At 39.1% G+C, this 23,179-nt stretch overlaps 1 protein-coding gene across 1 annotated transcript in view; it reads left to right on the plus strand.

The window, feature by feature from the left end:
* Positions 1–23,179, plus strand: part of PTH2R (parathyroid hormone 2 receptor) — a 47,097-nt gene that overhangs the window by 19,477 nt on the left and 4,441 nt on the right. Inside the window, exons 3-10 of the mRNA XM_080668159.1 lie at positions 3,128–3,238; positions 3,347–3,468; positions 5,489–5,586; positions 7,305–7,494; positions 8,893–9,046; positions 12,719–12,779; positions 13,950–14,016; positions 17,439–17,533. Of these exons, the coding sequence (XP_080524285.1) occupies positions 3,128–3,238; positions 3,347–3,468; positions 5,489–5,586; positions 7,305–7,494; positions 8,893–9,046; positions 12,719–12,779; positions 13,950–14,016; positions 17,439–17,533 (898 nt within the window). The remainder of the gene's footprint in view (positions 1–3,127; positions 3,239–3,346; positions 3,469–5,488; positions 5,587–7,304; positions 7,495–8,892; positions 9,047–12,718; positions 12,780–13,949; positions 14,017–17,438; positions 17,534–23,179) is intronic.

A 23,179-nucleotide genomic window follows, 5' to 3' on the forward strand; every position in this document is an offset into this window, starting at 1 on the left:
TGAACGTTAGTGAGACCAAACATCCTCAGTTAGAGTTAGTGTAATTGATAACTAAAACATTGAGAGCTGTAATGGCTAGCACCTGTGGTAACAGAATAACGGCCCCCCCCAAAGATGACCACTCCTCAGTATCTGATGTTAGGCCTGTATATGTCATGGTATATGATAAAGGGGCATCGCAGGTGGAATTAAGATTTTGGGCCTTAAAATAGGCAGATTATCCTGGATTGTTTGGATGGGCCCATTGTAATCACAGGAGACCTTAAAAGTGGCCAAGGAAGGCAGGAGAGTCACAGAAAAGGAGAGTGGAGGAGAGACCTGAAATGTGACAAGGACCCAGCCTGCTTTGCTCACTTTGAAGATGGAGGAAGGGGATCATGAGCTAAGAAATGCAAGTGGCTGCTCGAAACTGGGAACAGCCCTCAGCTGACAGCCAGCAAGGAAACGGGGACCTCAGTCCTCCAACTGCAAGGAACTGAATTCTGCCAACAATGGTAGTGAGCAAGGAGACAGATTCTCCCACAGAGCCCCCAGAAAGGAACGTGGCCCTGCCCAGACCTGGATTTTGGCTTTGTGAATCTATAAGCAGAGATCCAGCCAAGCTTGCTGGACGCCTGAGGTATAGAAATAGTGAGATAACAAATTTGGGTTATTTGAAAACACTAAATATGTGGTAATTTGTGAAGGTGGCGATAGGAAACGAAACAGCACTCATTAAAATGGTCTCTTTTGGGGAAGTTGGGGTCTGACATGGCTGATAGGCTCTCTTCTTAGAAGCTCAATGCACAGCTAGGAGAGGACCCGAAGAACAGTGTTGACCCTGAATGAATGAATGTTCAGCCCTTGTCAAATGCTGGGTGGTTAATGCATGAAACAACAAAAACAGAATCATCTACCCTCAGGGTCCTTCTACCCTGCAGTTCAAGAAAACTATAATCAAATAACAACATTGGAAGGTGAAAAATATACCAGGAAAGGCGATAAGGAGTGTGTTGGGAAGTAATTTCAAATCGGAAAGTTTACTCCGAAGTTGAAGTTTGGGTAAAAGGCTGTAGGTGGGGGAATAAGCCTTGTGGCTCTTTGGGGGAATTGGGTTGAGTTCCTGGAAGAGAAAGGAGGCCTTTAGCGGGAATTGAGGTTGGGGAGATAATCTAGAGGAGAGGGCAAATCCCGCCAAGGGCCATCAGACATTGTAAAGACTTGGCTTTTTTTTTTTTTAATATTTTTTAATTTAATAAATCTTTATTGTTCAGATTATTACACTTGTTCCTCTTTCCCCCCCCCCCCCCCATAGCTCCCCTCCACCCGGTTCCCACCCCACCCTCTGCCCTTACCTCCCCCCTCACTGTCCTCATCCATAGGTGTACGCTTTTTGTCCAGTCTCTTCCCGCACCCTCCACACCTTTATCCCCCCCCCCGAGAATTGTCAGTCCACTCCCTTTCTATGCCCCTGATTCTATTATATTCACCAGTTTATTCTGTTCATCAGATTTTTTATTCACTTGATTTTTAGATTCATTTGTTGATAGACATAGTATTTGTTGTTCATAATTTTTATCTTTACCTTTTTCTTCTTCTTCCTCTTCTTAAAGAATACCTTTCAGCATTTCATATAATACTGGTTTGGTGGTGATGAACTCCTTTAGCTTTTTCTTATCTGTGAAGCTCTTTATCTGACGTTCAATTTTGAATGATAGCTTTGCTGGATAGAATAACGTTGGTTGTAGGTTCTTGCTATTCATCACTTTGAAAATATTTCTTGCCATTCCCGTCTGGCCTGCATAGTTTCTGTTGAGAAATCAGCTGACAATCGTATGGGTGCTCCCTTGTAGGTAATTAACTGTTTTTCTCTTGCTGCTTTTAATATTCTCTCTTTGTAAAGACTTAGCTTTTGCTCAGAGTGAGAAGAGAAGCCTTTGGAGGATTTGGGGCTATTGTGTTAAGATTAAATGAAAGGGCTTATTCTTTCACTTAGCATAATGCCCCCTAGATCCATCCATGCTGTTGCAAATGGTAAGATTTCATTCTTTTTTATGGCCGAGTAATATTCCATTGTATATATGTACCACGTCTTTATCTAATCATTGATGGACACTTAGGTTGCTTCCATATCTTGGTGATTGTAAATACTGCTGCCATGAACATAGGGTTGCATGTTTCTTTTCAAAATAAGTCAGATAGAAGGACAATTACCATATGATTTCACTTATATGTGAAACTAAACAAACTAAAAAATAGAAACCGACTCAGAAACAGAGAACAGACTGATGGTGGCAGATATGGGGGGTTGGAGGACGGGGTGAAAAAGGTGAAGGGATTAAGAAGTATAAATTAGCCGTTACAAAATAGTCACGGGATGTAATAGTCAATAATATTGTGATAACTATGTATGGTGCCAGGTAGGTACGAGACTTATGGATCACCTTGTAAATTATATAAATGTCTAACTGCCATGCTGCACACTTGAAACTAATATAGTATTGAATGTCAACTGTAATTAAAGAATAAATGGAGGGGAGCAAGAACAGAATCAGGAAGACCCGTTGGAGGTTATTGCAGTAATTCAGGCTGGAGACGAAGGCCTTGGCCGTGCTGGTGGCCATGGAGGTTTGAGAAGGGAGAGGGTCCTGGATGCATCTCGGGAAGAGTAGAGCTTTGTTTGCGATGAGTGTAAAGGCACTCATTGGTAAAGGCAAACCCAAATCTTGGAGCTTACCTCTGAAGCTCAATCTATTTCACATGTTATATTTTTAAACAGCAATTAAAAAAAATCAAGGGTAAAAAATATAGCTACAACTATGCTAGTTGGAAGAATTTTACCACAGAAGTTCACAATGAATTCTAATGTTCCTCATATATTATATGCTATAACTCATTAATATTGGAATAACTAAAATATTTTTAATATATGCAAATCAAATGTTCCTATCAATGGCCCCTCGATGAGGCTAAGTGGATGAATTTTGGGATATTGGCACCCTATCTACCTCATTCTAGTTTCCAAAATTACCAGTTTGTTTTACATTTTGCTCAGGCAGTGGCTTGAAATTTTGTATTTTGAATGCATTTACTCTCTGGTTCTCACTGCATTTTTGTTTATGTGCTTTTTAATTTCTTTTTTCATCAGAGGGAAATTGTTTTCCAGAATGGGATGGACTCATTTGTTGGCCCAGAGGAACAGTGGGGAAAATATTGGCTGTCCCCTGCCCTCCTTATATTTATGACTTCAATCATAAAGGTATTGGGTTTTTCTGAAATGGGTAGTTTGGAACAAAATTTACCATTTTTTTGTAATGGACTCAAAGAGACCTGAGCACTTTCACTGTTTTTCTTTGTGTCTTTACAGGAGTGGCTTTGCGACGCTGTAACCCCAATGGAACGTGGGATTTTATACACAGTTTAAATAAAACCTGGGCTAATTATTCAGATTGCCTTCGCTTTCTTCAGCCAGATGTCAGCCTAGGGAAGGTAGTGGTAATTTTGTTTTTTTGTTTTTCCTAAGGGAAAGCAGAATAATGATTTTTATGCAATTTTTGATTGTCAACCATTATATGGAAAAATCCTTTTATTCCTAAGACAACAAAGATCATAAAAGATAAAAACAAGGTTGTAATCTTTTCAGATAGCTGGTTAAGGAAAAGTATTTTCTTTAGGTTAGAGCTACTTGGCTGAGACATATACAGATATACTTACAAATATGTGTCTGTGTTGTATTGTTGCATTACATTATGTTTACATTACATTATGTTATGTATAAAGATTTGAAGAGGTAATCAGTGACACGATGCATGATTTCTCTTGATTACCTGTATATGGCTGCATCTCATCTCACTCTATATTCCAGGAGGAGCTTTGTATTTTAGAGATGTATTTTCCATTTCCTAAGATTTGCCAGTGTTTGATTCATTAGTATGTGAAAGATTAGAGTTGTAGAATTAAAGAGGCCTGGGGCATCCTATAAGTCTTCCAGCATAATACCAGATTTTATACAGAACCAGACATGAAGTGTTGGTCAGAGTGACACGGCTCACTGATGGCAGGCCTAAAGCAGAGCCCTCATCTACAAACCCCTCACCAGTGCTGTTTCTAGGATAGTAATTGTATGTAAACTTTGAAACTTCTAGGTAGTTACTTTTAAGTTACTCATGGTGCTTTACAAGTCATGCTTAGCCCAGCCGGGGTGGCTCAGTGGTTGAGCGTGGGCCCATGAACCAGGAGGTCATGGTTTGATTCCTGGTCAGGGTGCACATGCCTGGGTTGTGGACTCGATTCCCACTAGGGGGCATGCAGGAGGCAGCAAATTGATGTTCTCTCTAATCTATGTTTCTATCTTTCAATCCCTCTTCCTTCCCCTCTCTCTAAAATAAATGAAAATATGTTTTTAAAAAAGTCATGCTTAAACTCCTATTACTCAGACCTCATGTGTAAAATTCGTGATGACAAAATTATAGAGCTAGAAAATTGATTAATGGTTGCCAGGTGTTCGGGATGGTGAGGAGGAGGAGGGTAGGTCTGACTATAAAGGGACAGCACGAGGGAGATCTTTGTGGTGATGGAATAGTCTCCTTTCGTGATTGCACTGATGATTATTAAAATTTACATATATGTTAAAATGACATAGAACTATATACACACAAGTTGCACCAACGTCAAATTCCTGGTGTTGATATTTTGGTCTAATTATGTTAGATGTAACCCCTGGAGGATCCTGGGTGAAAGGTACATTTGACCTTTCTTACTATTGTTTCCAATTCTTTTGAGTTTATAATTTTTTTTTAAATAAAAAATTAAAAAGGAATGAATCATTGATTCATGCAATATCACTGGGTATCTAAACAGTATGTTGACGAAAAGGGTATATACTATATAATTCTAAGAACTCCATGAACAGTCAAAAAGTATGTGAAATACATCAGTAGATAAGCAATTTATGGTGCCAGAAACTGGAACAGGAGTTAGCTGGGGGTTGATGGTGGGTGGTTTTTGACTTGCAAGGGTCACAGTGAACTTGGTTTGTCAAAACCCATCATGCTTTTTTAAGGGCTTATACATTTTAGTTCATGTAAATTACTGCTCAATAAGAAAGTTAAAGGAAGCTAGAAATAATATTCCAAAAAATTACATATTCTTTTTACCAGTTTCCTCTTAAAATAGTCTTGTAACGTGTTTTGTTTACTTCATATATCATACGTCAGATATATAATTCCAGTTAGTGAAAATGAACAGTACAAAGATATAAGAAGTAAATATTGCAACATTCAGTTTGACCTCACTTAAGCAATAAGAAATGCCAAATATTGTTCTCACATCTTTAACCCTGACTTGAATTTAGGAAATAAGAGGGGACCAGGAGGATAATGTATAGTATTTTATGAATTTGATAATACATTGGCTTTCTCTAAACTGGTGAAAGCATGATTTTTTTAGGTTATCTATGTCGACCAATTTGTTCAAACCTACTTTTCTAATTAAATCTCTTCCTCTGCAGCAAGAATTCTTTGAACGCCTGTATGTCATGTACACTGTTGGATATTCCATCTCCTTTGGCTCCCTGGTTGTGGCTATTCTCATTATTGGTTACTTCAGGTGAGTGATTCCCATTCTCATTACTATCCATCGAAGACACGGAGGTCTCACAATTTGTGTCCCCAAATATTTTTCCTAACACAAGTTTCTGAATTCAGCCTAGTGTTGTTATATGACTTGACTCTGACAATTTATTTATTTTTTTTATGAGAAATTCAGGGTTTTGTTTAACAGCGGATTCTTTCTACATCATTACTTTATATATAACTAGAGGCCCGATGCATGAAATTTGTGCAAGAGTAGGCCTTCCTTCTCCCGGCTGCCGGCACTGGCTTCCCTTTGGCACCTGGGACCTGGGCTTCCCTCTAGCTGCTGGCAGGCAGCGAGGACCCAGGCTTCCCTCCCAGCCCCAGCTTCATCCGGAAGGTCGTCTGGAAGGACATCTGGTCTAATTAGCATATTATGCTTTTATTATTTTAGATTGCTATACTATACAGAAAATGTTATATACAAATTTCAGATACTCTTCTGTTTCACAAAATGAAATACTCCTTTATTAGGAGAGCAAATAGTGTTGAGTCTCTCCATAATCAAAACCTACTTATATACATGTACACTTGGCCAAATACTTCTCACCTGTGAAGACACTCCCAAGGAAGAGTCAATCTGAGAGGACCATCTGGGCACAATGGCCATAAATAGCACATTAACATTGTAATATCTAAATTTAGCTTATTCCTTTTCCTTTGAATATATTTTTATTGATTTCAGAGAGGAAGGGAGAGAGAGAGAGAGAAACATCAGTGATGAAAGAGAATCATTATCGTCTGCATCCTGCATGCCCCCTACTGGGGATTGAGCCCACAACCCAGGCATGTGCCCTGACTGGGAATTGAACCCTGACCTCCTGGTTCATAGGTCGACGCTCAACCACTAAGCCATGCTGGCTGGGCTAAATTTAGCTTGTTCTTATTTGATCTTCCCATCCTATGTTATAAAACAGAAAAAGAGATCATTGGATTAAAAATGTTCTTACCCCCTTACACTCGGGTACTTTGTCTCTGGAAGAGAAGTAGTATTAGTGTGTTTATTACACAGGAAAGCTGTGTTTTCTTACCATCAAGCAATAAAGAGCTGAGCCTTTTTGACCAGATCATACCACAGTTTTCCTGAGTTTTTTTTTTTCATCAAACTTGAAGCAAAACTCTTTTTGGAGTTAGCTTTTTGCACTGGAAATTAGTGTGATAATATCTAACATACTAAGCATGTTACTGACTAATTTGTGTCTATGATCCTTTTATAATTCCAAAGCTTTTTATGTTAAAATGAGCTTGTTTCCTCTCCACATGCCTAGAAAATAAAATTGTGGAACGCTATCACAATCTTACATTTTCTTACGAAGAAGGTATTGAAAATGGTAAAGTTCCAGTTTTGATAATGTTTATCTCTGTTCAGTGGTTCCCCATTAACCATTTATTACTTCAATATACAGTATGATAGCATTCTCTAGTATAATTTAGTATAATATTTAATACTGCAAAATCTGGATGAGCATGGGTAGCAGATAAGGATAAATTTGAAATTAATTCCCAAAAAGTTACATTTTAGTTTTTGATCCCAGTTATTTCTATTGGAAATATATGAGAATGGGTTTCTGTCTTTGTTCAGGTTTATTATATTTTCCTCTGTTTTGGGGAGGAGTTTGGGCTCACTTATGTATTTTCTTTGCCCTTTTCTGTTCTTATCCAAATCTATAACTGATTATTTTCTCTCCATAGACGATTGCATTGCACTAGGAACTATATCCACCTGCACTTATTTGCATCTTTCATGCTGAGAGCTGCAAGCATCTTCATCAAGGACAGAGTGGTCCATGCTCACATAGGGGTCGAGGAGCTGCAGTCCCTGATGATGCAGGATGACCTACAGAATTTCATAGATGCGCCTTCTATGGACAAATCACAATATGTAAGTGTTTTCACCATTTCCTCTCATTACATAAGTAAAACACTACAGTCCACTAAATATGTGTTATATTGTTTTGGCTTATCTTATCTGTGGACTTCCTGAAATAGATGACCAGTTTGTATACTGATGCTTCCTATCTCAATTCTGTCCTCAACGCTCATGCCTAATTATTCATTTAAGAGTGTTCTGGAACAGAAAGTGCAAAAAGCACATGATCGGAATGGCATTTAATGTATGACCCATAGCAGCTGTCACCACTTGCAAAAATAAAAAACCCACTTGCAAACCCAGAAGCTTGGAATTTAAAAGCCCATGACATTCAGTTCCTTTATGGTAGACTCAAACAGACTTCCATGGTACTTGATTCTGCTGTTAAATGTCCTGATGTTACTTATAAAATAGAATCACCTGATATTTCAGTTAATTAGATCCTTAAAGCAACATAGTTGGAAATGAAGTATAGTTAATTGATGTGAATTAATGCCCTATCTGTATCTTTGCTCTTTGCCTTTTAGTTTTGTATTCCATGCTGATTCTGATTCTAGACTGGCTTTGTGACTTGTTTTACACAATAGAAGGAAGTAGAAGTGATAGTGTGCCATCTGAGGGCAGACCTGTATGTGCAAGCCTAGCCAACCAAGATCAGCTGAGCCTGGCACAGATCAGCAGAATCACCTAGATTCATAAGATGTTTTAAATGTTTATTGTTTTAAGTCATTAACTTTTGGGGCATAAAAAAAAAAAAGACCAGAAAATAAATAAATTTATGGTAGAATAATAGATAATATTTTCTTCTTTATGCTTTTCTATACTTGCCTAATTTTCTCTAATGATCATGGATATTTTTTACAAACAGGAAAAATTAAGGAAAAGTGATTTTTTTCTAGTTTCTAAAGAAAATAATTTTTAAAAAATAGAATCAAACCTATAATCTTAAAAATGCTATGTTAAAATAACTTTTTCCCAGTCTCTTTCAAAAGCCTTGGCCTTCCTATGTACAAGAAACATCCTATATAATAAAAGGCTAATATGCAAATCGATCCAACGGTGTAACCACCAGTCGCTATGATGCACATTGACCACCAGGGGCAGACGCTCAATGCAGAAGCTGCCCCTGGTGGTCAGTGTGCTCAGCCAGAAGCTGGGCTCATGGCAAGTGCAGCGGAGGTGGTGGGAGCCTCTCCTGCCTCAGGGGCAGCACTAAGGATGTCTGACTGCCAGCTTGGGGTGCAGGCCCGGCTGAGGGATGCGCCCCCCTTCCCCATGCACGAGTCTCGTGCACCGGGCCTCTAGTAGATTATAAAAAGAAAAATGAATAATTGCTTTTCAGTTGTCTAATATTGGCATTTGGTACAATTAGGAGTTCTAATATGATGCAATTCTGGTTTTATGTGACAGATTGGGTGCAAGATTGCTGTTGTGATGTTTATTTACTTCTTGGCTACAAACTACTATTGGATCTTGGTGGAAGGTCTCTACCTGCATAGTCTAATCTTTGTGGCTTTCTTTTCTGACACCAAATACCTGTGGGGCTTCACCTTGATAGGCTGGGGTAAGGAAATTAATCTTTTTCTTTTAAACTGCATTATGGATTTTAGGACTTTCTGTCATGCATATCATTAACATTTTTTCAGCGATTTTCCTGAAATAATCCCTCCTCATCTTATCTCTCTCCCTCCTTCTTTCTCTTTCATTGTTCATCGAGGAAAAGTGTAAGAGCACGTCTGTAATCCTCCCAGTGGTACAAACTTAGCGGATGGCTAGTGTTCTTAGGCCACATTTTGAGAGGATTTTTTGGTGGAAACACAAGAGAACCACAGTGTTAGCCATACACATTTAGAACTGCTCCATTCATAGCTTATTCAATGTCCTGAGTTAGCAATAGTTTCATCCTAAAATTTTTAAGTTTTGAATTTTAAACTATAATGGCTCATCATTGACTTGTGTTTCTAGGTTGTATGATGAAAATGCCAGAAAGGAATTTATAAGATTATATTGACTGCATGTAACAATACAAACTACAAACTAATTATGTAGACTGACCATATCTTTTAGATGAAAATAATTCAAATTACTTATGGGATAAGTAATCTAAAAAAAAGATATTCAGCTCACATTTCAAAACTGCCTCATCAGGACTAGAGGGATTATTGGATGAGGGACTAACGCAACACGATTGAAGAAAAGGATGTTGTTTGTTAAAATTAAAGAGAACTTAAAACTCATATGTGGTTAAAATTAAGTTTCAAGATGAACAATTGCATATTGCAATTGCTATTTTAACATTTAAATTACGAAGTGCTCAGCAAAGGAAAAAAATGAACTAGGTCAGTGGTCGGCAAACTCATTAGTCAACAGAGCCAAATATCAACAGTACAACGATTGAAATTTCTTTTGAGAGCCAAATTTTTTAAACTTAAATTTCTTCTAACGCCACTTCTTTAAAATAGACTTGCCCAGGCCATGGTATTTTGTGGAAGAGCCACACTCAAGGGGCCAAAGAGCTGCATGTGGCTCGCGAGCCGCTGTTTGCCGACCATGGAACTAGGTGGCTCAAGATCAAATTTGAAGTTTTTTTTCCCCCTTCCAAAATTAGAATATTTCTTGGCCCATTTTGCCTTAAAATTTTTTTAACATTAGAAAATGCGAAGTGAGGAATATTGAATTTCCTTCTAGTTAATTAATAACCTTTAAGAAGACAAAGGGTCGCCTGGCCAGTGTGGTTCAGTGGTTGAGCATAGACCTATGAACCAGTAGGTCACAGTTCTATTCCCGGTCAGGGTACATGCCAGGGTTGCGGGCTCAATCCCCAGGGTGTGTGCAGGAGGCAGAAAATCATCTCTATCTTTTCCTTTCTATCTCTCCCTCTCCCTTTCTCTCTGAAATCAATAAAAGTATATTTAAAAGAAAGAAGACCAAGGGTCAACTTACTATAACACTTCATTTATTCTGAAATAATGATTGTCAAGAATAAAGTTTTATTTCGGAAGGGAGCTTGTCAACTTTAAGGCTCTCCCATCTCTTTAACTAGCAGTTACTGAAAAAAAAAAAAAAAGATACATTGCATTTTTCAGGGTACTTTGAAATTTTTTTGGACAACTTTTGGTAGTTTGACTTCAAGTCAAAATTATATCTGTGTACCAACATAATTACTAGATGTTGGCAAAAGTGTTAATAGAAAATTTAACAATAAATGTAGACATTTGTCTGAATTAGTTTCTTTTTCTTTTTGGATTTCTACAGCACCGGTCACACTTGTAATAAATTCTTTTTCCTCTATTATTGGTTTGATAGCTAACTTCCCCATCAATTCTTATTTGGGCTATATCAGTCAATCTGTTCTTCCTTATAGTCAGGACTTTGTCTCACTGAAACTCAGGAAATGAGTTAAGTCTTTCTATGAAAAAGAGAATTTTCAGTGAGCTTCTATGTGAGTATGAGTTTCTTACCTTTTTTTTTTTCTTTTACAACTTTAATTAATTTGTCCACAAAAATTTTGGCATAGGAATGATAACTATTGTAGATAAGCATCATTCCTTGAACTTTTTTTTATCAAATGTTTTAAAAACATACATGACAGCAAGTAGGATTTATATGAAAAGTCACTTTGAAAAAGCATTTCTATGTGAAATATGTGCTCACTTAATTAACCATAATCTAAAAACATTAATAACCAATCTTTATAGCATTATTATTCTAGAGTTGGTCTATCTTCTGACTCCCTCTCTTTTAAACTCTATTTTTTAAACAAGTAAATGCTCTAGCATAGGGCATTTACAGTTAAAAGAACAGTGATATTCTTTGAAGAATATCTCTCTACTGCTCAAACATAGTTACTATTTATTGAAGTAAATAGCTATTTGGTTAGTAGACTATTTTTCCCTCGTTTCAACACCAAGAATCTGATTTTAAAACATTTTTATTTCTTACTCATTTTTCCAAATTCCTATGAGGAAAATAATGATCAAAAACATTGCAGCTGCCTTGCCAGGATCATTTGCTAGAATAATTCACAGTGAATCCAGCTTCCTACTTTCTTTCAATGAGGTGGTTTGTTGGCTTCACTAGGGAAGAGAGCTTGCTTGGATTCCTTTGTTACTCATTTGGAACCAATCATTATAGCTTTCAGCTCTCCTCAGCTGGGTGTGGAGTGACATTACTTATATCGATTTTGCTGATTTTTAACAATCAGTTGGGAGGGAAGGAAGTGACAATCTAAAGAGGAGCAGATGCCACATCTGACCTTTAGTAAACTGAAGACAAATATTCAAAATGACTGTTTTTACACATCTTTATTACAAAACAAGGTATACAGAGGAGTAAAGGCAAATACTGATGATGACTATGTTTTTTTTTCTTTCAGCCAACCTCATTCTTCATTTTCCCACCTCTGCTTCAGTTTCCTCATAAATGTGGCACTTTATTCTTGGTTCCATTTTGTTCTTTCAACCACATATTTAAAAAATATAGTTAGTTCTACACTTAAAAGGTGTTAGTCTTGTTTCTTTGTCCTTATTAAATGTAATTTACCTCTATATCAGCAGCCATTCTTAATTTTCAACTGTCAAGATGAAATGTCAGAATGTACATATTATCATGTAAAAGCACCTTTTCCGGTTATACTGTGTAGACATGTTCCCATTGCCAAGCTTGTAGGTAGAATATTTTCATGTTCTGTATTCTCTGAAAACAATCAGGAGAAGGCACTACATTTCCAGTTTTATTATTTCTGTGTACACTGACTTCAATCCGGTAAACGTTATTTGATCATCCATTTGGCAGTAAATACAGTTGACATACGGAGATATGTGTAGAGATACCACACATAAGAGGCATGCAGTGTGAGCCTTTAGGTTATTTTGGTTTTTGTTTGCCTGTTCTGATAATATGTGTTATATTCAAAATGCACCAACCACGGCCTGCTTCTGGCCCCAGGAACTTCAGTCCACTCTCAGCAGAGCTTGACCTCACATCTCTCGAATGAAAATTGGGCCAACCTTCATCCTCAGACTTTTGGGACCAAGTGAGACTATTGGCTCACTTCTCAAATGGACAACATGAAAGTTAGAACTTACCTTGTTCACATAGTCACATTTTCCCATGTCTGTTTTTCCTCTCTCCACTTTAATAGTATATTTTTATGTGTGGTGAATATAAGAAAAAAAAAACTCTTCATCTTAAAAAGCAACAACAACACGGTCTCTGAATTCTTTTCGGATCGCAGGGTTCCCCGCAGTATTTGTTGCAGGCTGGGCTGTGGCACGAGCCACCGTGGCTGATGCAAGGTGAGTGAAAAGGAAGAGGTAAACGCAGGAAAGCATTCAGGGGCCTGCTCTCTGTTCTCATGGTCAAACTTATTGCTATTGACGGAATTGTGTCTCCCCCAAATTTATTTGTGGAAGCTCTAACCCCCGGTGTGACTGTATTTGGAGATGGGGTCCAAAGGATGTAATTCAGGCTGAATGAGGTCGGAAGGGTGGGGCTCTGAGATGATAGGATTGGTGGCCTTATAAGAAGAGGCACCAGAGAGCTTCCTGCCTGTCCGTGTGCATACCGAGTGTAGGTCTTATGAGCACAGCAACAGGACAGGAAGAGAGGCCTCCACAGAAACAGATCCTGCTGGCACCTGGATCTGGGACTTCCAGCCTTTAGACTGGGAGGAAATAAATGTCTGTTGTGGAAGCCACCCAGTGTGTAAGATGTAATGGCAGCTCGAGCTGACTTGTGCACTTCTATTACATGAAAAGGTGATTAAATGATACTTCTGATAGAATTTTAGAACTGAAAAAGGCTTCCTTTGTATATTCAATAGAGTTTAGAGTATCTTCTTAAAAGAAGCCTGATCAGTTTTTCTCCAGATGGCCAAGATGCAGAGAATTTCAAAGTTCTGGCTTGGAAAGGCCAGATTAGGACACTAATCAATTACATTTCACTGAACATAGCTAAAATTTTCATTTCTATGAATAAAAAGTATTTGCATCCAGTTTTTTATTACATTCCTATCAATAAGAATCGTGCGTATTATTGTAGGTTTTCTACTGCATTCCTATGGATAAGGATGATTTTCATTATTATCAGAGTTCTACAAGTTGTGAAGTTATAAAATTGAATAGCTTATAAAATAAAAGTATCAGTTCCAATAATGATAATAAAAATAAAGTACCAGTTGCACCACATTTAGAAGACTAATTTTTTTGTGGCTCTGGAAACGTGGTTTTGACTCTTGTTACTATAAGAATAATTCATCGATATTTATAATACTCTATTGCTAATGGTATGGAAGCCAGGACACATTACACTTTTTTTCCCACTGGTTTGGGTGTTTTAAGAGATTTCTTTCTTTTTGTCTTCAATGCTCGGGACTGGAGTTCTTTGTAAAACTTAAAATACTACTTAATTCTCACTGCCTGTTGGTTTGCCAATTTGTTTACGAAAGCTTTTTTTTCCTGTCTCAGATGCTGGGAACTTAGTGCTGGAGACATGAAGTGGATTTATCAAGCCCCTATCTTAGCAGCGATCGGAGTAAGTTTAAAAGCCTGGATAGATTAAAAAAAATAATAAAAAGGATGCAGAATTAAGCTGCTGCTAAAACCCAGAGAAAGTTTGTCGCTGTTCTAGGAAGATTAAGGAAACTGTCACCGTACAGCGGTCGCTGTTGGGAGAGTCTGGGCTGGGGCTCAGACCCTTATTCGTGGCTGACATTGAGAAATTTATCTGCTGAGATTTCTAACATGCAAAGTGAAATAGTAAGGTGATGATGATAGGGGGTCTAAAAGATTCGCCATTGGTGAAGAACGAGTACAGACGATGGTACACTCAAGAATTCTGGAAGGAGCTTTAGGTAGAAAAGGCCATTTGCATCTTCTTGAACTACTATTATGACAGTTCTAATGCAAGAATTCTTAAGTGTTTTTCCAATATTACAAAGTCCATTTAATCTCAAAAAGCAGAGAAGAGATTTCAGAGCACCTTTCTGCTCACGGAGGGTTACCTTTCTGTAGCATTATTACAGGTCAGGGTTATCACAGTTTCCTTCATTTTACTGTAGAACCAGCCTGTGAGGGGGGAGACGAGCCCAGGACCCCGTCTCAGCACTCTGACGGCGACGCTCCTCCTCGGAGCTGCTCTCGTCCCGAAGCCAGGAAGGATGATGCTGATGCTAAAAAACACTGCGTAGTGCTTACCCCTGCTGGGCACTGTTTTCAGTGCTTTGCTGTGCCAATTGTTCTAATCCTTCCCATCACTCCAAATGAGGAAACTGCCCAAGGTCATGCAGCTAGTAAGTGGTGGAGCTGGGATTCTGACTTCAGGGTCACTGTCTCTACCCAGTGAGCTCCTGTACTTATTTTTTAAAAATATATTTCTTATTGATTTTTTTAACAGAGAGGAAGGGAGAGTTAGAAACATCGATCAGCTGCCTCCTGCACACTCCCTACTGGGGATGTGCCTGCAACCAAGGTACATGCCCTTTACTGGAATTGAACCTGTGACCCTTCAGTCTGCAGGCCAACACTCTATCCACTGAGCCAAACTGGTTAGGGCTTCTGTGCTTATAATACAATCTAAATCCCTGAGACTCTAGGAATGGATATCCTGTCCCTCCTGCCTGCACCCCTCTGCAGCTGTGCCTCAGCGACCCTGTCTTCCTCTCAGTTCTTTGAACTTGTCCGCTCTGTTCATTTCATTCTACACTGTATCCCTGCAAGGCTGAGATGAGCTTCCTTCTCTCTTTCTTTACTTATTTATTTTTAATACTTTTATTGATTTCAGAGAGGAAGGGAGAGGGAGAGATAGAAACATCAACCATGAGAGAGAATCACTGATCGGCTGATACCTGCACACCCCACACTGGGGATCAAGCCCACAACCCAGGCATGTGGCCTGACTGGGAATTGAACTGTGACTTGGTTCATAGGTCGATGCTCAACCACTGAGCCACCTAGCATAACCTGCAGAGTGCAATCAGGTTTTCCTTTCTCAAGATTATCACAGTGTATAATGCTTCTGGTTGTTCGTCACATGCCCATCACATTGCAAGGTTAAGTGAACAAAAACCATATTTTTTTCTAAACTGTATTCCTAGTGCCTAGCAAGTTTCCTGGAAAATAATGGTCACTCAGTAAATACTTGTCGAAAAAATAAAACAGGCATACAAGTTAGATATCCTGGGGAATGTAAGAGGGAAGGCGGGAAAAAACTGCAGAAAGCAAGTACAATTATAGAAATTCTGAGTCCATTTCATGCAACCTTTTCATTTTCCTAGAGAAGGAAACTGAAGCCCACGCAGATACTGGTCACCTGGCTAGTGTGACAAAACAAAGACTATAATATATATATATATATATATATATATATATATATATATATATATACACACAGTATGTAATTTTTAAAAATCCTCACCCAAGTATAATCTTCCATTGATCTTTTAGAGGGAGTGGAAGAGAGAGGGAAAGACAGAGAGAAACATCAGTGTGAAAGAAACACATCAATTGGTTGCCTCCTGCACATCCAGACCAGGGCCTGGGTCAGGGAGGAGCCTGCAACCAAGGTATGTGCCCTTGACCAGAATCGAACCTGGGACCCTTTGGTCTGCAGGCTGAAGCTCTATCCACTGAGCCAAACTGGCTAGGGCCATAACATATATTATTGAACCGTGTTCTTTCACTTGCATTCCAAAACATGTCAAGATTGTTTCTTGCCCAATAAATTCAATGTAAATAAGTAAACAAATAAATAGATTGTTTATTGAATTTATGGAAAATTATCTTTCCATCTTTATAGCAATATTTATAGTGTTTTTATATGTTAACTTTAGGATCAATGGTGTGTTTTTCAGTGTTACATACTTATAGCATGGTTTTATGTAAATATATAGCCTCCAGATATGCCAGGGATTTTAAATGTAAGTTGGATCCCTCACTTAATTCTGGCTTTGGAAATTATAATAGCATATTAATTAATTGGATTCTTGTATATCTGAGAGTAAAATCTGATAAAATGTGGTCAGAATTTCTGAGCAATATATCAAGCAAAATGAATTTAAGAGAATCAAGGAGTTTGTAAAGGATGAATATTTATAGGTTCTAATTGGAATAAGTCCTAATAATTGAGTTTTAGAGATAATCACAGACGTTCGTACAAACATGGAAGGGACCACACTGGATTTTGGAATCCTAGAATCTAAACTTATGGCACTGTTGTTTTCTGTGTTTTGCTCACATTATGTTAAAATTATGTTAATGAGAATTAGTCATTAGAAAACATTAATTTTTTTTTGTTCTGAAAATAAATCTCTCAAATGTAACTATTAATTATTCACCTGCAACATCTTGATGTTGATTTAAGGATGATTTTAAAATTCTTTTATATAACATCAAAACATGAGAGGAATCTTTGCTAATTGACAACAGAACAGGAAGCTCTGTTTTGGTCCTGGGCCTTCCAGGGCATCGTTGAGGGAGCAGGATGTTTTGCTGGAAGAGCAGGGGAAGCAGCAGGCAGGGCAGCATGGTCTAGAAGTGGTAACGGTGAAATTGACAGATGTGGTGAATCCTGACCAAGCAGGGCACTGACCCCCTGAGACGTGAGGACCTGCATTTACACTGGTGTCAGCTAAGAGAGACTGAAACAACGGAATAAAAATGAAATCACTGAAACTGATCAGACTTGCTCATGAGTACTTAGGAGATGGGTTCGGAGATGCCAATAATAAGGGGTGGAGAAAGGTTTTGAGACTTGCAGAAACATGAGATCTTGAATTCATCAGTTAAGGAAAAGAGAAAGAGGAACTCTGTCTTAATTGTTTCCTTCATCCCGTGCTCCATCCTTTCATCCATTGTAATTTTCAGTCTTTGAACACAAAGAAGTTCAATTTATGTAAATTTTATAAACAACTTGAAGACAAACGTAATAATTCTTGGTAATCTTACCTTCTCTTTCAGCTGAATTTTATTCTGTTTCTGAATACTGTTAGAGTTCTGGCTACCAAAATTTGGGAGACCAATGCAGTTGGGCATGACACAAGACAGCAATACAGGTAATTCTGGGACGCATCCATCAGAAGAAATATTTTGGTAACAATTTAGTATAAAGAAAAGAGAACAATTGATCTGAAATGTTTCTAAGGATAAATTTATGAATGTGTATTTTTGTTTGGTTCAATTTGTGGTTTTTCAGAAAAAATATATAAATAACCTAAAACTTGCCCAATATGCTTAAATTCAGAGTATATATATTTTTTATTATTGGCATATTGGGATTTTCCTATAAACTACGTGACCCACCCCCTCTCCTACCCGTCCCCCACAAATATATTTGTTTCTTTTTTTCTTTTTCCTTGCGCAGGGGCCATGCTAATCTTCTCTGTTTCGTTCCAATTTTAGTGTATGTGCTGCCGAAGCAAGCACAGCACCCCCCCCCCCCCCCCGAAAATCTCTTGTTGATGATCTTGGCAGACAATTCTATTCTTTTGTTTTGTTTTTGTAGCCAAAAAAGTAAGGATTTATTAAGGAGATGGCGCTATGCCCAGAGTCACAGGTAGCTCATGCTCAGAGACGTGGCTCTTATTTCATTCTTAAAATACTGTGTCTAACTGAAAAAAAGAAAAAGAAAGAGGATTGCTGTAGTGTTTTTAGTCTATCCATCAAATTTGCACCTACCAAATATAAATTTTTAACTTTCATATGGACTGTTTGAGCATGTCCATTATTCCATCTTTCATGAAGAAATGGGCAAATTGAGTGTTTACGATCATTATCAAACTCTGTTAAGGGTGTGTCCATTTCTCCCAATGATAGAACAATGGAAACTATAAGTAGCCTTTCATTCTTCTTCAGAAAGCAAAACAGTGCAATGGTGTTGGGAAGCTGCTTATTTCTCTACTTCTGAATAAAAGCAACTTATTTCTGTAGTTCTGAATGATGTGAACTTGTGTTTTTAGTGAAAAGCTGCCTAAGAGATTTGAGCAATTCTGGAGAGGACAAAGGGTGGATTATCTTAAAAATAGGGCAAACAATATTTTGAGTTTATTCTTGGAGATTATTTCTCAGAATAATTGCAGAGAATAATGTATCAAGGACTGAACTCATCTACTATGAAGAATGCAGAATTGATTTAAAGTAAGCTGGTGTCCAGAAGTTTCTTAAGTTTGAAGTCAGTAATTAGAACATGGTCTAGAACAGTGGTCGGCAAACTCATTAGTCAACAGAGCCAAATATCAACAGTACAACGATTGAAATTTCTTTTGAGAGCCAAATTTTTCAAACTTAAACTTCTTCTAATGCCACTTCTTCAAAATAGACTCGCCCAGGCCGTGGTATTTTGTGGAAGAGCCACACTCAAGGGGCCAAAGAGCCGCATGTGGCTTGCGAGCCGCAGTTTGCCGACCACTAGTCTAGACTGACAGTTGTCAGGGAAAGTATTTTTCAGCCAAAATACATGTTACTCATAGATGAAACATGTTTATCCTATCTAATAAAAGAGTAATATGCAGATTGACCATCACTCCAACACACAAGATGGCTGCCCCCATGTGGACACAAGATGGCCACCACAAGATGGCCAACAGGGGAGGGCAGTTGGGAGGGATCAGGCCTGCAAGGGAGGGCAGTTGGGGGCGATCAAGCCTGCAGGGGAGGGCAGTTACGGGTGACCAGGCTGGCAGAGGAGGGAAGTTGGGGGCGACCGGGCCTTCAGGGAAGGGCAGTTGGGGGGGACCCAGGCCTGCAGGGGAGAGCAGTTGGGGGGACCAGGCCAGCAGAAGAGGGAAGTTGGGGGCAACCGGGCCTTCAGGGAAGAGCAGTTGGAGGGGACCAGGCCTGCAGGGGAGAGCAGTTAGGGGTGACCAGGCCTGCAGGGGAGGGCAGTTAGGGGTGGCCAGGCTGCAGGGGAGCAGTTAGGCATCAATCAGGCTGGCAGGGGAGTGGTTAGGGGGTGATCAGGCTGGCAGGCAGAAGCGGTTAGGGGCAATCAGGAAGGCAGGCAGGCGAGCAGTTGGGAGCCAGCAGTCCTGGATTGTGAGAGGGATGTCCGACTGCCCGTTTAGGCTCGATCCTACCAGGGCAGTCGGACATCCCTCGAGGGGTCCCAGATTGGAGAGGGTGCAGGCTGGGCTGAGGGACACCCCCCCCCCCATGCATGAATTTCGTGCACTGGGCCTCTAGTTTTTAATAATGTTCAAAGTTGAGCTACGGATAAAAACGTAGTGGGAAATGACTTTCTTTTTTTGGAGAGAAAAATGTGGGAACCTACTTGGCAAGGATTTGGGAATTCAATTCAGTGTTCAGTTTCTGAGGCCTTAGACTATCAGGTTTAAATAGCTTCTCACTTTTAAACAGAGAGACTGAGGAAAATGTAATCTGTGTCTGTCCCAGTAATATTCCTCCCAGGAGGCTTAGTTGAGTCTTTACGTTTATACCCATTCATTTTTGTGCCTTTAAACTTACATCTCTTTTGGTTATTTCTTTTGTTAAACAAATGTTCAAATATTCGTGTTAAAATAAAGCAATGAAAATATATACTTCCAAATCGTGGTGTCTAAAACAGCTTTTAAACATTTTTAAACATATTTCAGAGCTGAGAGAGTCTCCAAGTGAGCTTGCACACACAAGGAAAGACTTCTGAAAAGTATATGATATCACTTTGTCGCTATGGTGGCTTAAAATTGAAAGAAGTTAATATGTTAATACAATCAGCTCTAAAAAACTTTTTTTAATTTGAGATAATTGTGGCATTACATGCAGTTATAAAAATAATGCAGAGAGATCTCATATACCCTTTACTCAGTTTCCCCTGAAGGTGACATTTTGCATAACAGCAATTTACAATAACTTATTTTAAAACAAGATTGATGTGAAGAAAATCAGATTTAACAGCAGAGCTAATATATTTTTTTTCTTTTTTAAATTATAACTCAATTCTTTTGCAAAGTCAGCAAAGATTGCCAAGACTGGAAGAATAGGAGCGATAAAAAAAAAAAAAAAAATGCAAGATTTAGTGGAAAGGAATAGTTGAATGTTTTGGCTAATTTGACTTTCCATGCAATATTACACAAAAATCATATTTAATATTTGTTATTTTTGGAATACATTCAACCAGCATTTGTTACGTAGCATGATAGTAAAGAACACATTTTAAGGCTGAATCTACTACTAACTGTGTAACTTTGGGTGAATACGTTCCTTTTCTGAGCCTCTTTCTTCACTTGAAGAAGGGATCATAAATGCTCTCTCATATGTTTTTTTTTTTTCTTTTTTTGTTTTGTTAATCCTCACCTGGGGATATTTTTCCATTGATCTTTTAGAGAGAGTGGACGAGAGAGGGAAAGACAGAGAGAAACATTAATGTGAGAGAAACACATCGATTGGTTGCATCCTGACCAGGACCCAGGCCTGGGAGGAGCCTGCAACCAAGGTATGCAACCTTCAGTCCACAGGCTGGCTGACGCTCTATCTCATATATGGCTTTTATCAGGAGAGAGGGGGAGAGATGGAGAGAGAGAGAGAGAGAGGGAGAGAGAGAGAGTTATATGTGTAGAAAAGAAGGAAAGATTAATTCAAGGCCAGGAAGGGTTGAAAATGGAAGAAATAGGTTTTTTTTGTTTTGTTTTTTTAAGCTGACTCTTAACACATTGCGGACGGATCACGAGAATTCTCATGTTTTCTGTTATTACACTGTTTTACAAAGTATCATACTTTAAAAAGATATTAGCTTGTAAGAACATGTAATAAATAACTTTAAAATGCAATGGGTATTTAATTTTAAAGTATGACTTTAACATTTATGTAAAACGTTTTTTGTACTCGTTCAATAAAAACTTATCTGGCCACTGGATAAAACTAACAATAAAACTACTGGTCCGCAACGTGTTAAAAGACAGGTAGAGATTTTTCACCTGGGGAGGATCAGCTTGGAAGAGATATTGTAAGAACTGGGTATTTGTTTTCTACATAGGACACCGAATCCAACAAGCCATTATACTTTTTTGCTTTGCCCTTGAACCCAGAATCACCACCATGTTTCCGGCAAGCCGGAGGCCACTTTCAGTTTTTCATCTGTGAGTCACCTCATTAGACAACTGTGCCTTTCCAGAGAGCTGGGCTGCAAAGATGTACAATGTGCATCGGTGACCAGATGGACCCTGAAACAAATCAGTGCCAGGACTGCTGAGCGATTTGATTGGGGCAGGAGTGGGGCAGGCACACGAACACGATGTGCTGGTAGGGTCCCTAGTGGCTGCCGTCTGGGTACTCCCTCCCTCCCTTTCCCCGGCCACCTGCCACTGCCGGGGCCTCCCTCTCTCCCCCCAGTCACCTACTGCTGCTGCACCCCTGGCTGGGGCCTCCCTCCATTTCCCTGGATGGCCCCACTTCCTGGTCGAACTCCTGGCTGAGGGGACAATTTGCATACTATGCTTTTATTATATAGGATAGACAGATGGATGACCCATATATGCACTGGCCTAGGATACACCACTGCTCTAACTCAGAGGATGTAATCATAACTCTTATACAAATATAAGTGAATACATTTCAAAGATTTTAGTTAACTTATTAATGAAGGAAATGGTAAGATAGCACATATGTTTTAAAGAGAATAATGAATGCCGAAATGAATTTACAAATGGATGCAAATTAGCAAAACTTGTGCACATCCGTAGAGCTGTCATTAGTGGCATTCCATTGGACACAATTTGCATTTCTATGGGTAGGAATTATTTGAACTGCTATGGTAGGGAGATTTCTAAGATAGCCCCCAAGACTCCTGCCTCCCCTGGTTTACATGCCCCGTATAATCCCCTCTCCCATGCTGTTCCTTGAGTGTGGGCAAGACCTGTGATTGGATGGTTTCTCCCTTGTTTAGATTACATTGTCTGGCAAAGGGGGTGGGTCCTGTGATTAGGACACTTTATGTAAGACTTCATCCTGGCATCCTGGAGAGAGAGTCTCTCAATCTGACATGTTGGGAGGACCTATGGCTAGCACCTGAGGACAGCCTGAGGGAAGTCTGTAGGAACCGAGTAACCCCACCAGCATTCCTACAGCTGCAAGGAGCTGAGCTCTGCTAGCAATCGGAATGACCTTGGGAGAGAACCCTACGGTCCAGGTGGGAATGCAGTCCTGGCCAACACCTTACCTCCAGCTTTGTCAGACTCTGCGCAGAGGACCCAACTCCGTTGCGCCTGGCCCGTGGCATAGAGAAACCGAGAGAGAATAAATGGATTAAGCTACTAAATTTATGGCAATTTGTTCCATAGCAGTAGACAATGAATTTCAATCCTATCGTTTTTCTACAAATTGACTTTTATCTCTAGAGAGATTTAGATGAGCCTTGTCATGGGAAAGAGGGAAAACCCAGATGGCTGAGCTAGCAGGATAGCCACTAAATTTAGGCTTGGACAACGTTTTCTTCCTCTGCAAGAACCAAACTGTTCCTAAGCTTTTCCATTTGTGATCATTTCACAGTGTGTTGCTCCTCTTTTTTTTTGCTTGAACCTAGGTTTTGGCTCTTAGACATACACAGGAGGAACAAAGTTAGCGTGATTGGAAAATAGTTTCCAGGGGGATTTACCCATTCGTGTGAACGGAGGAAACACAGTTTTCCTTTCAGATTGATTGTAGACCGGACTCTCAAGGTTCTGCAAATGTAGAACCTGAGGTTCCCCTTCATCTGATTAGACCACATT

This window comes from Plecotus auritus, assembly GCF_963455305.1.
Source record: "Plecotus auritus genome assembly, chromosome: 5".
Taxonomy (NCBI): Eukaryota; Metazoa; Chordata; class Mammalia; order Chiroptera; family Vespertilionidae; genus Plecotus; species Plecotus auritus.